General features: G+C 38.2%; 1 protein-coding gene across 1 annotated transcript in view; it reads right to left on the bottom strand.

The window, feature by feature from the left end:
- The window catches only part of LOC110484557 (sodium channel protein type 5 subunit alpha), a 32,250-nt gene extending 22,893 nt beyond the window's left edge, over positions 1-9,357 (bottom strand). Inside the window, exons 1-6 of the mRNA XM_021555307.2 lie at positions 9,103-9,357; positions 7,930-8,044; positions 5,773-5,881; positions 4,067-4,195; positions 3,201-3,292; positions 2,284-2,487 (exon numbers count right to left, since the gene is read on the bottom strand). Coding sequence (XP_021410982.1) covers positions 2,284-2,487; positions 3,201-3,292; positions 4,067-4,195; positions 5,773-5,881; positions 7,930-8,044; positions 9,103-9,357 — 904 coding nt within the window. The remainder of the gene's footprint in view (positions 1-2,283; positions 2,488-3,200; positions 3,293-4,066; positions 4,196-5,772; positions 5,882-7,929; positions 8,045-9,102) is intronic.
- Between the last annotated feature and the right edge of the window lie 1,135 nt (positions 9,358-10,492).

Genomic DNA, 10,492 nt, shown 5'->3' on the forward strand with positions numbered 1-10,492 from the left:
CATTCCACCCGCTGCCATGGCAGGGACACCTTCCACTATCCCAGGTTGCTCCAAGCCCCATCCAGCCCAGCCTTGGACACTTCCAAGGATTCAGGGGCAGCCACAGCTTCTCTGGGCAACCTGTGCCAGGGTGTCACCATTCTCTGAATAAAGAATTTCTCCCTGACATCTAATAGAAGTGTTAAACCAATGCAATATTTGGTAAATGTTGGCATAAACTGGCAGAATTCTGGCCTGTAGCAATTACCTCTCTCCAAGAATGTGTGCAAACGTTGCTAGGAGTAGAATAGCCCATGTCTGCTTCCAATGAGCAATAAAAAAGTCCAGTTCTAAGGTGGAACAAAGAGTATTTGATTGTGTGAATATCCACCACTGCTGAGCCCAACAGCAGCTCCTAACCCTGCTCAGCTGAGAAATGCAGATTTATCCATTAGGATGCTGGAGCTGTGCCCTTTTTGAACTCTTCTCTTATTTCTCTTAGCATTAGTTACTCTGCTATCAGCAGAATCAAAGTAAAAGCTCTAGCTAATAGCTAATTATCTCCATTAAGGTGTGGATTTATTATCCCAGATGGAAGGGAGGTCTCACATCTCCCTGTTGCTTCTCAAACCTCTCCTGTGCTCATCAGATAAGTCAGCATGATTCAGAGCCACCAGGAGCCTTTGATATTAGCTCTGCCATACCATGTAAATACCCCATAAAGGACTGAATCCCTATCTGGGCTACTTTCCACTGGAATTTTGCTGAGCTCCACTCCTGTAAACTGAAAAAAATAAGAAGTTTTTAAAGAAGATTCAGTGATTGAATTGAAAAGAATTATAATAAAATATAGTTCTCCATGTGGGAGATGGGAGCTTCCCACAAAATCAGGAAGAAAGCAGTCCATAAAAATATATAAAAATAGTTTTATAGAAAACTGGACTTATAGGGCTGTACATCCTAAATCTTACAAGAAAGTAATCTACCAAGCATTAAACCTGTCTGGGTTCTCCTATTCCTTTTAGCATAGGATCTGAGCAACACAAAGTTTGTGAAGCAACACAGATTTTATATTTCTTGAGCTCTGTTTTCTCCACACCATTGTCTTTATACAGCTTCAATGTTCTACATATACTAAAGTACAGATCCTTTTCCTTCTTGTTCTTCAGCACAGAAAAATCATAATTTTTAGCCTGACTTTGCCACAACCATAGTCTCTGCTATGGTGTTCTAGTCATTGGTTCATTTTCAAGTTTGCTTTCAATTATGATTTTTGCAGCATTCTGTACATGTAAATTACTTGTTTCATATGTGTAGAAACTTGTTTCTTTTGGTAGGAACAATAAAAACAAATATTTTCCTCAAAAATCTTTTCTACACTTTCTTCTCCTGGTCTGGGAAGTTATTGAAAAAATCATGTCTGAACAAATCTCCCACACAGAGTGTGGACAAACAGCAAATCTATGTGATTTTTAATGTATTTCATGAGTTGCCCTGGGAAAATTCTTTTCTCCCTGTGCAACTGCTGCTATGTCTGAACTCACTGGGAGGGTTTTTTCAGCGATGAAGCTTTCTTCATATTTCTGGCACAGACATTGATTATTTTGAGTCTGGCTTTTTCATATATATTGAGTCTTCTCCTTTAACACAAGGCTTTGCTTTGCTATTCTGAATTGCACCTTACAATTCTTCCTCTGAGAATGTTTTGATTCATTTTCAAATGTCTGCTCCATGGTTCCATCACCAGCCTCAGCCAAGGTGTAAACATGAAACATATGTATTGTATATATCTTATATAAGATTTAAAATAAGATATATATATATAAAAGACATAAAATCAGATCTATATATTATATAATATATATCTTATATAAGACACAAAATAAGATATATTTGATGTCAAGAAGTAAGTAATTTGCTTTTCAAAAAACTCCTCTGTTTTAAGCTGAGGAGCAGTTCTCACTGAGCAGGAAAATGAAGATGCATGGGCTCTTCAGCCTGTAGTAAAAGGTGAACTTTGGGGAATTACAACAGAGAATGAGCTAATGCATGTTTCAGTTATTGTCATATCATTCAGGGAAACAGGTCTGGATGTTACTGGAAAATTTGGGAGTGATTTTTCTTTTAATGAGGGGAAGGAGTGCATTCCTGGATGCCTGCAAGCTGCTCTGGCAAACAGAAGGCCATTATCAGGTAGTTACTCATCAAAACAACAATCAAAACATCCTAATTCACAGCAGTAGTTATACTTGTGCATAGGTGTCTATAGCATCATCTAAAGAAGAATTAAGGAGAAAAAATTACCTGAATCATTAGCAAACTTTTCGTAACTTTCCCATGTTTTATTACAAATCCCGGTAGAGTTCCTGATACACTTTTGCCTGAGATTGCCCTTAAAAAGCTGGAGGCCTATGAGGGCAAAAACACTCAGGCAGAAAACAGTCAGGATCATCACATCTGCAAGTTTCTTAACAGACTGGATAAGTGCCCCTACAATGATCTTGAGCCCTAAAAAGACAATATAAAAAGGAAATGCAGGATGAAAAACTGAGATTCAAATATAATACTAGAGTAGAATTAAAACAATGTATAAAAGTATAAGAATTACAGGTTAGTATGTGGCAAATATATTTGCAATACAAGTATATTTAGAATGAGAGTGACTAATATGAGAGAAATACTTTTTCCTCCTTTCATTGACCCTACAATTTTTAGATGTTCCTTTCATCTCTGAAAAATATTCATGCAAAGGTGATGAACCAGAGATAGTCTAGTTTTCTTTATCCACGAAAAGTAATATGCATAACTCAAATTATACTTCCAACACTGGTAGTTTGGGAAGATAATATCCAATCTGAACCTCTCCTGGCATGGACTGATGATGTAAAATCATTAGTGGTAAAGACCCTTCAATATCCAGAATTATTTCTGTGGAACCATAACACACACATCAGCTAAAAGCATATTCTGTAAAACTGACATTATAAATCCTAAGCAGTATCTTTAAAAGCATAATGAAAACAAACTATATTCAATATTCTTTCTAGCACTTGATTCATTCTGACTGGGACAGATGAACTGAGACACTTAGTGTGTGCACAAATTCAGCTGTGTCTGCAACTCGTGAAAGATACAGGGTGGGGAAAAAGGAAAAAGCCAGCATTTTGTATGAAGCAAAGAATGTGAGGAAGAGAAAGTACTCAGCAAGTAAAATTTCTTACCTGGGACTACTGAAATGGTTTTTAAAGCCCTGAGAACCCTGAAAGTCCGGAGGACTGACACACTCCCCAAGTCACTAAATGCTCCCACATACCTGTAAAGAGCAGATGTGAAATACCAAGTGGTTGAACAGAGTTAACTGGGCATTTATTTACAGTGGTCATTCTTGGATGTCAATCTTTCCAAGTGTATTTTAAGCATTAAAAGCTGCATATCAAGGATTTGTCTGAAGACTTATAAAATAGAAATGCATTTCTTCATTATTAGAGTTTCCCTCGGAGGTGGCTCCTGGCTTGTGCAGAGCTTGTGAGCATCTTTAAACATCATTAATTTAAAATACAAAAGTACCACTCAATATTATGAATTTACAAATGCTGGCTAAGCTGTTTTGATCTTCCTTCTGTAGCTGCATTTAACCAGTTTATAGAAGTTTGCTAATTACCAGAAAATTAGGCTTTAACTACAATTTTTGGAGATAGAGCCATAATTCAATCCACTATCCTGGTGTCTGTAGCCATCATCCTAAGTGCAAAATTATACTTTTATTCATGGGATCAGCAAGTCTGTATTTATACCCAGCTCTTAAATTTCACCAGTCTAAACACATCCATTCACATATACCCACCACTGGGAATATCTTGCTCTGCACAGCTCTATTCCCTTCTTGAAGAACTAATATATTATTGTAATACAGTTGGGTGCTAAATAAGAGGAAAAGTCAATGTTCTAGATGGTTTCAGGTGCAATTAGGAGCCATGGGTTGGTTTTTAAACCACAGACAGCCTTTTGCTGTCTGTGATGAGACAATGAGAATTTCTAGCACAGAGAGAGGAGGCAGGTAATCCATATTTTATTTGTTCCCACTTACGCCATGACGATAACGGTGAAATCCAACCAGTTCCAGGGATCCCGGAGGAAAGTGAATTCATTTAGACAGAATCCTGTTGCCAATATTTTTATCAATGATTCAAAAGTGTAAATGCCAGTGAAGGTAAATCTAAGGAGGGGAGGGAAGAGCCAAAGGGAAAGAGCAGTGTTAGCACTCAACAGAAGAGGCACGGTCAGACTATTTAAAGTCTGGGCCAGCAAAATGAGACAATGCTGGAGAGACCTAAGATTTCTGCTGGAATTCAGTGTATTCCATCAGTATTTGCTTCACATGGAGATGGAGACAGTAGCTGACTGCAACCTGGACATGGCTATTAATGTGCAACCCATGGCACACTTTTTGGCATTCGACAATTTTTTTCCAAATTCTTTCATGAGAGACCCCATAATTTCATGAACACCAAACTCCCAGTTACTAGCTAAAATAAAGATCCAGATTTGTATCTTCCTCCAGTTTCAAGTGATCAAGTGAACGTGTGATATGTTGTGTTATTTCCTTTGGGTGCACAGCAACCATTTCTTTGTAGAATATTTATAACACTTAGAGGAATAGAAGAGTAGAGAGTTTTCAATTTAAGATGGCAATTATTCTTATTAATGGAAAATTATCAGTAAAAGCTCTTCTGGACTTAACTGAGTGCACTTATAATTTCAAGGAGGCAGTGATATCCCTACAGAATTCAAAAGGCTTTCATTTGGTAGTCAGAAAATGCACTAAGAAATTATATGGATGTAATGCTTCCCTTCTTATTTGTAAAGAAGTATTCTGAAATTTTTCTTGAAATGCATTTGAATGGTAGCTGATGTCAACAGCAGATACAATACTAATCCAACCTTTAACTCTCTCAAAGGTAGAGAAGCACCTCAGCATCTTCTGGTGCTGTAATACCATGCAGAGTCTTGTTCCTGCTTGCATGAGAATTTGCCATTCCAAGCTGTTTCAGTGTCATTTAACATGATATAGTAAAAAATACTTTTAAACCTGTTTTTAATACTAAGTATTTGGGAGTCTTCTCCTTTGTGTTAGGTGTTAGAATAATCAATATTCATATTCTAGCATTTTTGCCAAAGTGAAAATGTGACAGCTGAAACAGTCTCTTAAAAAACACCTAAACCAACAAACCCAAAACCAAACAGATAAATATGGCATTTTACATTTCAAGACTGACTGCAAAACATGGATTTATTGTGATTTAACATTGCAGGTGTTGGCAGCATTGAAGATAAAAGCTTTCCATTCTAACAGAACTCTGCAGGCCACGTGCTTTTGACAGAGCATTTTATTAGAGAAAACTCAGCATTTCAATATAATTAGTCAGAATTTTGAAAGACAGCAACTCCCATGTGCTCAATCAGCATCAGTAGCAACAGGAAATACAGCTTGATAGAGAGCAAATAATTATTGAGTAACTTCAGGAAGCGGGAAAACTGGAGCAGCAGAACAGACATAAAGCCAGTTCACCAGTGGAACTTAACCTCCTACTACCTCCTATAACATCAAAATTATTGTATATATTGGGCTTAAAGACAAAACTACTTCCTCAAATAAAATCTAAATTAAAAAACCCCCTTAAGACAAGCAACTTTCCTTTTAAATCTCCCACAAGTTATCTTGAGTGAAAGTGGCAAGTCTCAACAACTCAATGCAACTACATAAATAAAAAATATACATACCCAGATACTTACTCAACATATGTGTTCCATGAAGGTGATGAAGTCTTGGATGACTCAGTCAGAGACATGAATACACAATTAGTTAATATGGTGCACATGATAAACCAGGTGAACAATGTTAGTCACAGGAGTGAAGGCAAAAAATATGACATGGATTCAGAAATGCAACTAAATATTGCATTAGTCACTGGCTGATATTATCTGGCTTTTTGTTTAAAGCACATGCAAGAACAGGTATTCACTGATTTTGAGCCATGCTAGATGATAACACACTACTGCTATTTTTCATGGACTTCTGTACTGATTGCAGATCTGCTGCTCTAAGTATTTCCAGCCTGAAAAAAGGACCCTCAACCACTTTAGGATTAGGTGGAAGGATGCAATTTTCGTTTCATTTTACAGCATAAAATTTAAACACTTGCCCAAATCACACAGGTGGAGGCAAATCTACCTCTGACCTGGTAAAGCTCTTCTCTTCCAAAGGACAGCATGAAATCTGACAGGGTGATTGCAGGAGTCTCAAACAACTCTAGATCATAGAATCACAGGATATGCTGAGTTTGAAGGGACCCATCAAGATCATCAAAGCCAGCTCCTGGCCCTTTTCAGGATATCCCAAGACTCACATCATGTGCTCGAGAACAATGCTCCAGTGCTTGTTGAGCTCCTTCAGGCTGGTGCTGTGACCACTGTCTTGGGGAGCCTGTTCAGTGCCCAGACACCCCTGAGTGGAGAACTTTTTCCTGATATCCAACCTAAACCTCCTCTGGCTTGGCTCCAGCTGTTTCCTCAAGTCCTGTCACTGGTCACCAGAGCAAAGAAATCAGGGTCTGCCCCTCCACTGCCCCTCACAAGGAAGTTGAAGACCACAGTGAGTCTCCCCTCAGTCTTCTCCATGCCCTCAGCCACTCTTCATGTGGTTTTCCCTCCAGACCATTCATCATCTTCATAGCCATTCTTTGGATGCTCTCTAATAGATGAAAGGGATTTTTCAATTGTGATGCCCATGTTTAGCCAGCTCTAGGGGTTTCCCAGGGGCTGTCTGGAACCTGCTGGCCCAGAGAACAGGAGCTTGGGCAGCTTCCCTCGTATGTGGACACCTAAGCTCAAGCACATGACTCTGGAGCTGGATCTCATGCCTTGTACCACACATGTGTGCAATCCATGGGGTAGAAGAGTATAGGAAAGACATCTTTGTTTGCCATTTTCCATCCTCTCCATCCCCACAAAAAGCAAGTCCTGGCTTTAGCTCTAGGCTAAAGTCCAGCTGTTAGAAGGAGCTGAGACACTCATGGAAATGCCAATGTCAGCCAACTTCTGCCCAGAGAAACCCCAAATGAGAGGAGTGTCTCTTCCAGAGATGTCTGCATGCTGCTGTGATGACAACCTCGAGTCATTGAAGTTACCTCACACCACAGAGCCAGGAGATGGCTACAAATCTGAAATCCACACACGGACATCACAGACTCCACTCTGGCTCTGATTCAGTCTGAATCCACAGCTCGGGTGTCCTTCCCCAGTGCCAAACTGGAGCAACACACTTGTGATTCCCACCTCCTAAATTTGATATATGAGGTGGGATCTATATTACCTTTTTATTCCCAAGACATTCGCTTCAAAAGCATTCCTGGAAATATTTACTTTCATATACCCCATGTATACTTTTTGAATCTCATTTCCCAAAGAAACAAAGTTTACATGGTCTTTTTCTATGTGTTTTCCTGTGTGTGCTTGCCTATCTCAAGCTTTTCTCTCACAACTGGCCAATGGTTGATCAGCTTTGGCACATGAGTTAAATTAATTCCCACATTTGGGGAAGCAGAAGATGAAAAAGAGGATAGAGATCCTATCAATCTTCTCACTGGGAAAGGCTTCAGAATGAGATACTTGTTTATGACACATCAAAAAATCAATATCAGAGCTCAAAGCACAAATTTGTAGAAAATCAGGCTTAATAAGACAAATGCTCACAAATCTTATTTCTAAATATCACAAGAGTACCAAAACACTAATAATATCTAAGGTGATTCATAATTCGAATCTGTCTGTAGAGAGGAAAAGACCAATGCTGTAAATGCTGTAACTCAATGCTGTAAAATACAAAAGCACATGATTATGTAGGGCTTTATAATCAAAAAGAGTGAATAAAGCCAATAAAAGGATATGAATGTATTAAAATTTTAATTGCTCTTCTTCGTATTGGATGGAAGGGACTGAAGATCCACAGGGCACGTGTGGCAGTAAATCTGTAGATTGTTTTCTGCTTGTTTAGCACTATGAAAACCTTTTAAAAATAAACAAACAAGAATTTGTCAGCAAGCTGAATACAGAACTTATTTTTGTGCTATATCCTGTTTTGTCAGTCATGAGCAAGAGCTGGAATTTCACTTTAGCCTGGTTTAGTGGAAAGGTTGAATAAATTTGCTACCTTTCATCAGAAACTTTAACTCTCAAGCTGCAAAATATTCCTCAGCACAAACTTCTTTTTTCAACCCTGTGATTTGCAAAGAGCCATGCACAGAACTAATTTTGCTTATGATTATTCTCTTAAAATAGAATGAGCCCCTCATTGAGCCAAGATACAGAAGAGATGCAAGGAAGAACTGCAGCCCTTTTCATTATTTGCTATTGTTGACAGTGATCCTCTAGCTCCTGGACTGTAGAAATTAGTTCAATGTCTAACCTCCTTTCAAACAAAAAGCATAATTCCCAATGGATTCATTTCCATTTCTCTGTCTGTTATTGAAAATCATATTCTTCAATATGTCACAACTGGAATATGGAGCTTGAGCCAGGTGGTTGTAAGGATTCATCAGCAATCATTTAAAAATAATCTTTATGCTTAAGCATCATTTACTGTGTGTGTAAGTGAAACAAAAGCATTGAGATAGAGCAAAAAACATTGTTCAAAACTATGGAATTTACAAAAATGTACAAAATTATGTACAAAATGTACAAATTTACTATAACTCCTAATTATTATGACTTCTTTCTAAACTCCCCTTTTCTTCCTTTATCCAGTTTATTTTTTCTGCTTCAATTCTGATTCAAATCTTAATTGATTTCATATTATTTAATTTTAAAAATTTAAAGTTAAGCTTTTTCAAAAAAAGATTACAGCACACCACTCAGCTGTGCCAACTGCATGCATTGTTTAACTGAGAAAGGGATGCGAATTTGTATAAAGGGATGTAAGCAAAGCTCTTTGACAGATTGCCCACAGAATCCTTTGGCAATGCAATAAATTAAACTGAATTAAATTAATTAAAAATAAAATCCAAGCATCTTGGTTGGCCCTAAATTAATTAAAAATAAAATCCAAGTATCTTGGTTGGCTCTAACCTTATGATCTTTGTAGTAGGGGTCGAGATCCTCCAGTGGTTCCCCAATGAGCTCTGGAGGAGGATTTCCATAGAGAGCTGGCAACTTCTGGAAAGCTTTTAGGTCAAGCTGAGGACGTGGTTTCTCCTCAGGTTTCTGCTCTGTGGTATTTTTTTGACAATTCTTTTTGGCATCAATTCTCTTTTTGATCGCTGCCAAGGATTCCTGAGTGAACCTGCGGAAGTTGTTGGTTCCAGGTAGCAAGAATTCAGCCATTTTTCATGCTTCTCTTCCTGTCACTGATTCTGTCCAAACAACAGAAACAAGTAGAAAGGAAGTCAAGTAACTCCAAAACAGACAAGTTATGGAAATGAAACAACTTAGCCCGTGCATGGCTAAGAGCATCAACTTTTTAAGACATAATCTTCTACAAAGAAGGAAAAAATAAAGAGGAAAATATATGATAAATACCTTTTTCAGTGAGATGTCTTCTCAGTATTTTTTTTAATTATATGCACAGATAGAATGTGAGCAAACCTCTGTAAACTTAAGAGTGTATTTTGAGTACCTCATATAAGAGACACATTATCCTAAATGCTCTTGAGCTGCTCAGAAAAAAAAACAAAAACAAACAAAACCAAAAACTACTCTTCTGGTTCAGCCCAATATTTGGAAATGATACAGTAAAACTCAATCCAACTGCAACATCAAATGTGTGGAAGTTGTCAACAAGAGGAGGATCAAGAATGAAATTAACTCATGCAGATGGGAATACTCAGATTGAAAGTCCATCCTGGAGGATCCAGCACAGGAACAAGCAGCATCCAAGAGGATTTAATTTGTGACACACAGAGCTTGGAGCACAGAAATGCTTGATCTGACAAAGCTTATATTTTATGCCTTCCTATCAGAAGGAAATTATTGATAATAAACTAGAAAAACACTTTGCATTTTTGATTAAGAAATGTGGCCAGGTTTTGGATAGAATCCATCCACTAAACACAACCTGAGTGCATGCTCTGCAAGGAGATTTCTCCGAAATGTTTTCTTTGATTATGACCTCTGTGAGGACATTGTTAATTCAGAAAGGGGTCAGGGAACTCCTGAGAGAGTGCAGCCCCATCTGCACACTGTGCAAGGATCCCACCTGGTCAAGGGCTCTCCCTGGGGTGGACCAGTGCTGAGCAGGCACAGAAAATCACCTTAGAGGCACACAGTCAGGAGTTTTCATTCAGAAGCTGCCACCATCCCTTCACGTGTGCTTCAAACTTGACTCCTTAACAGCAGTGAGAGCATAATCTTGAAATTTAAGTCCTCCTACTAGACAACATGTTCTTGCTTTCCAGACACTACATGGAACACCCCAGGAAGACACAGCCTGAACCAAGAGATGTTTTACTTTGTAAACAAT

The sequence above is a fragment of the Lonchura striata genome, chromosome 1, assembly GCF_046129695.1.
Source record: "Lonchura striata isolate bLonStr1 chromosome 1, bLonStr1.mat, whole genome shotgun sequence".
In the NCBI taxonomy this organism is placed as follows: domain Eukaryota; kingdom Metazoa; phylum Chordata; class Aves; order Passeriformes; family Estrildidae; genus Lonchura; species Lonchura striata.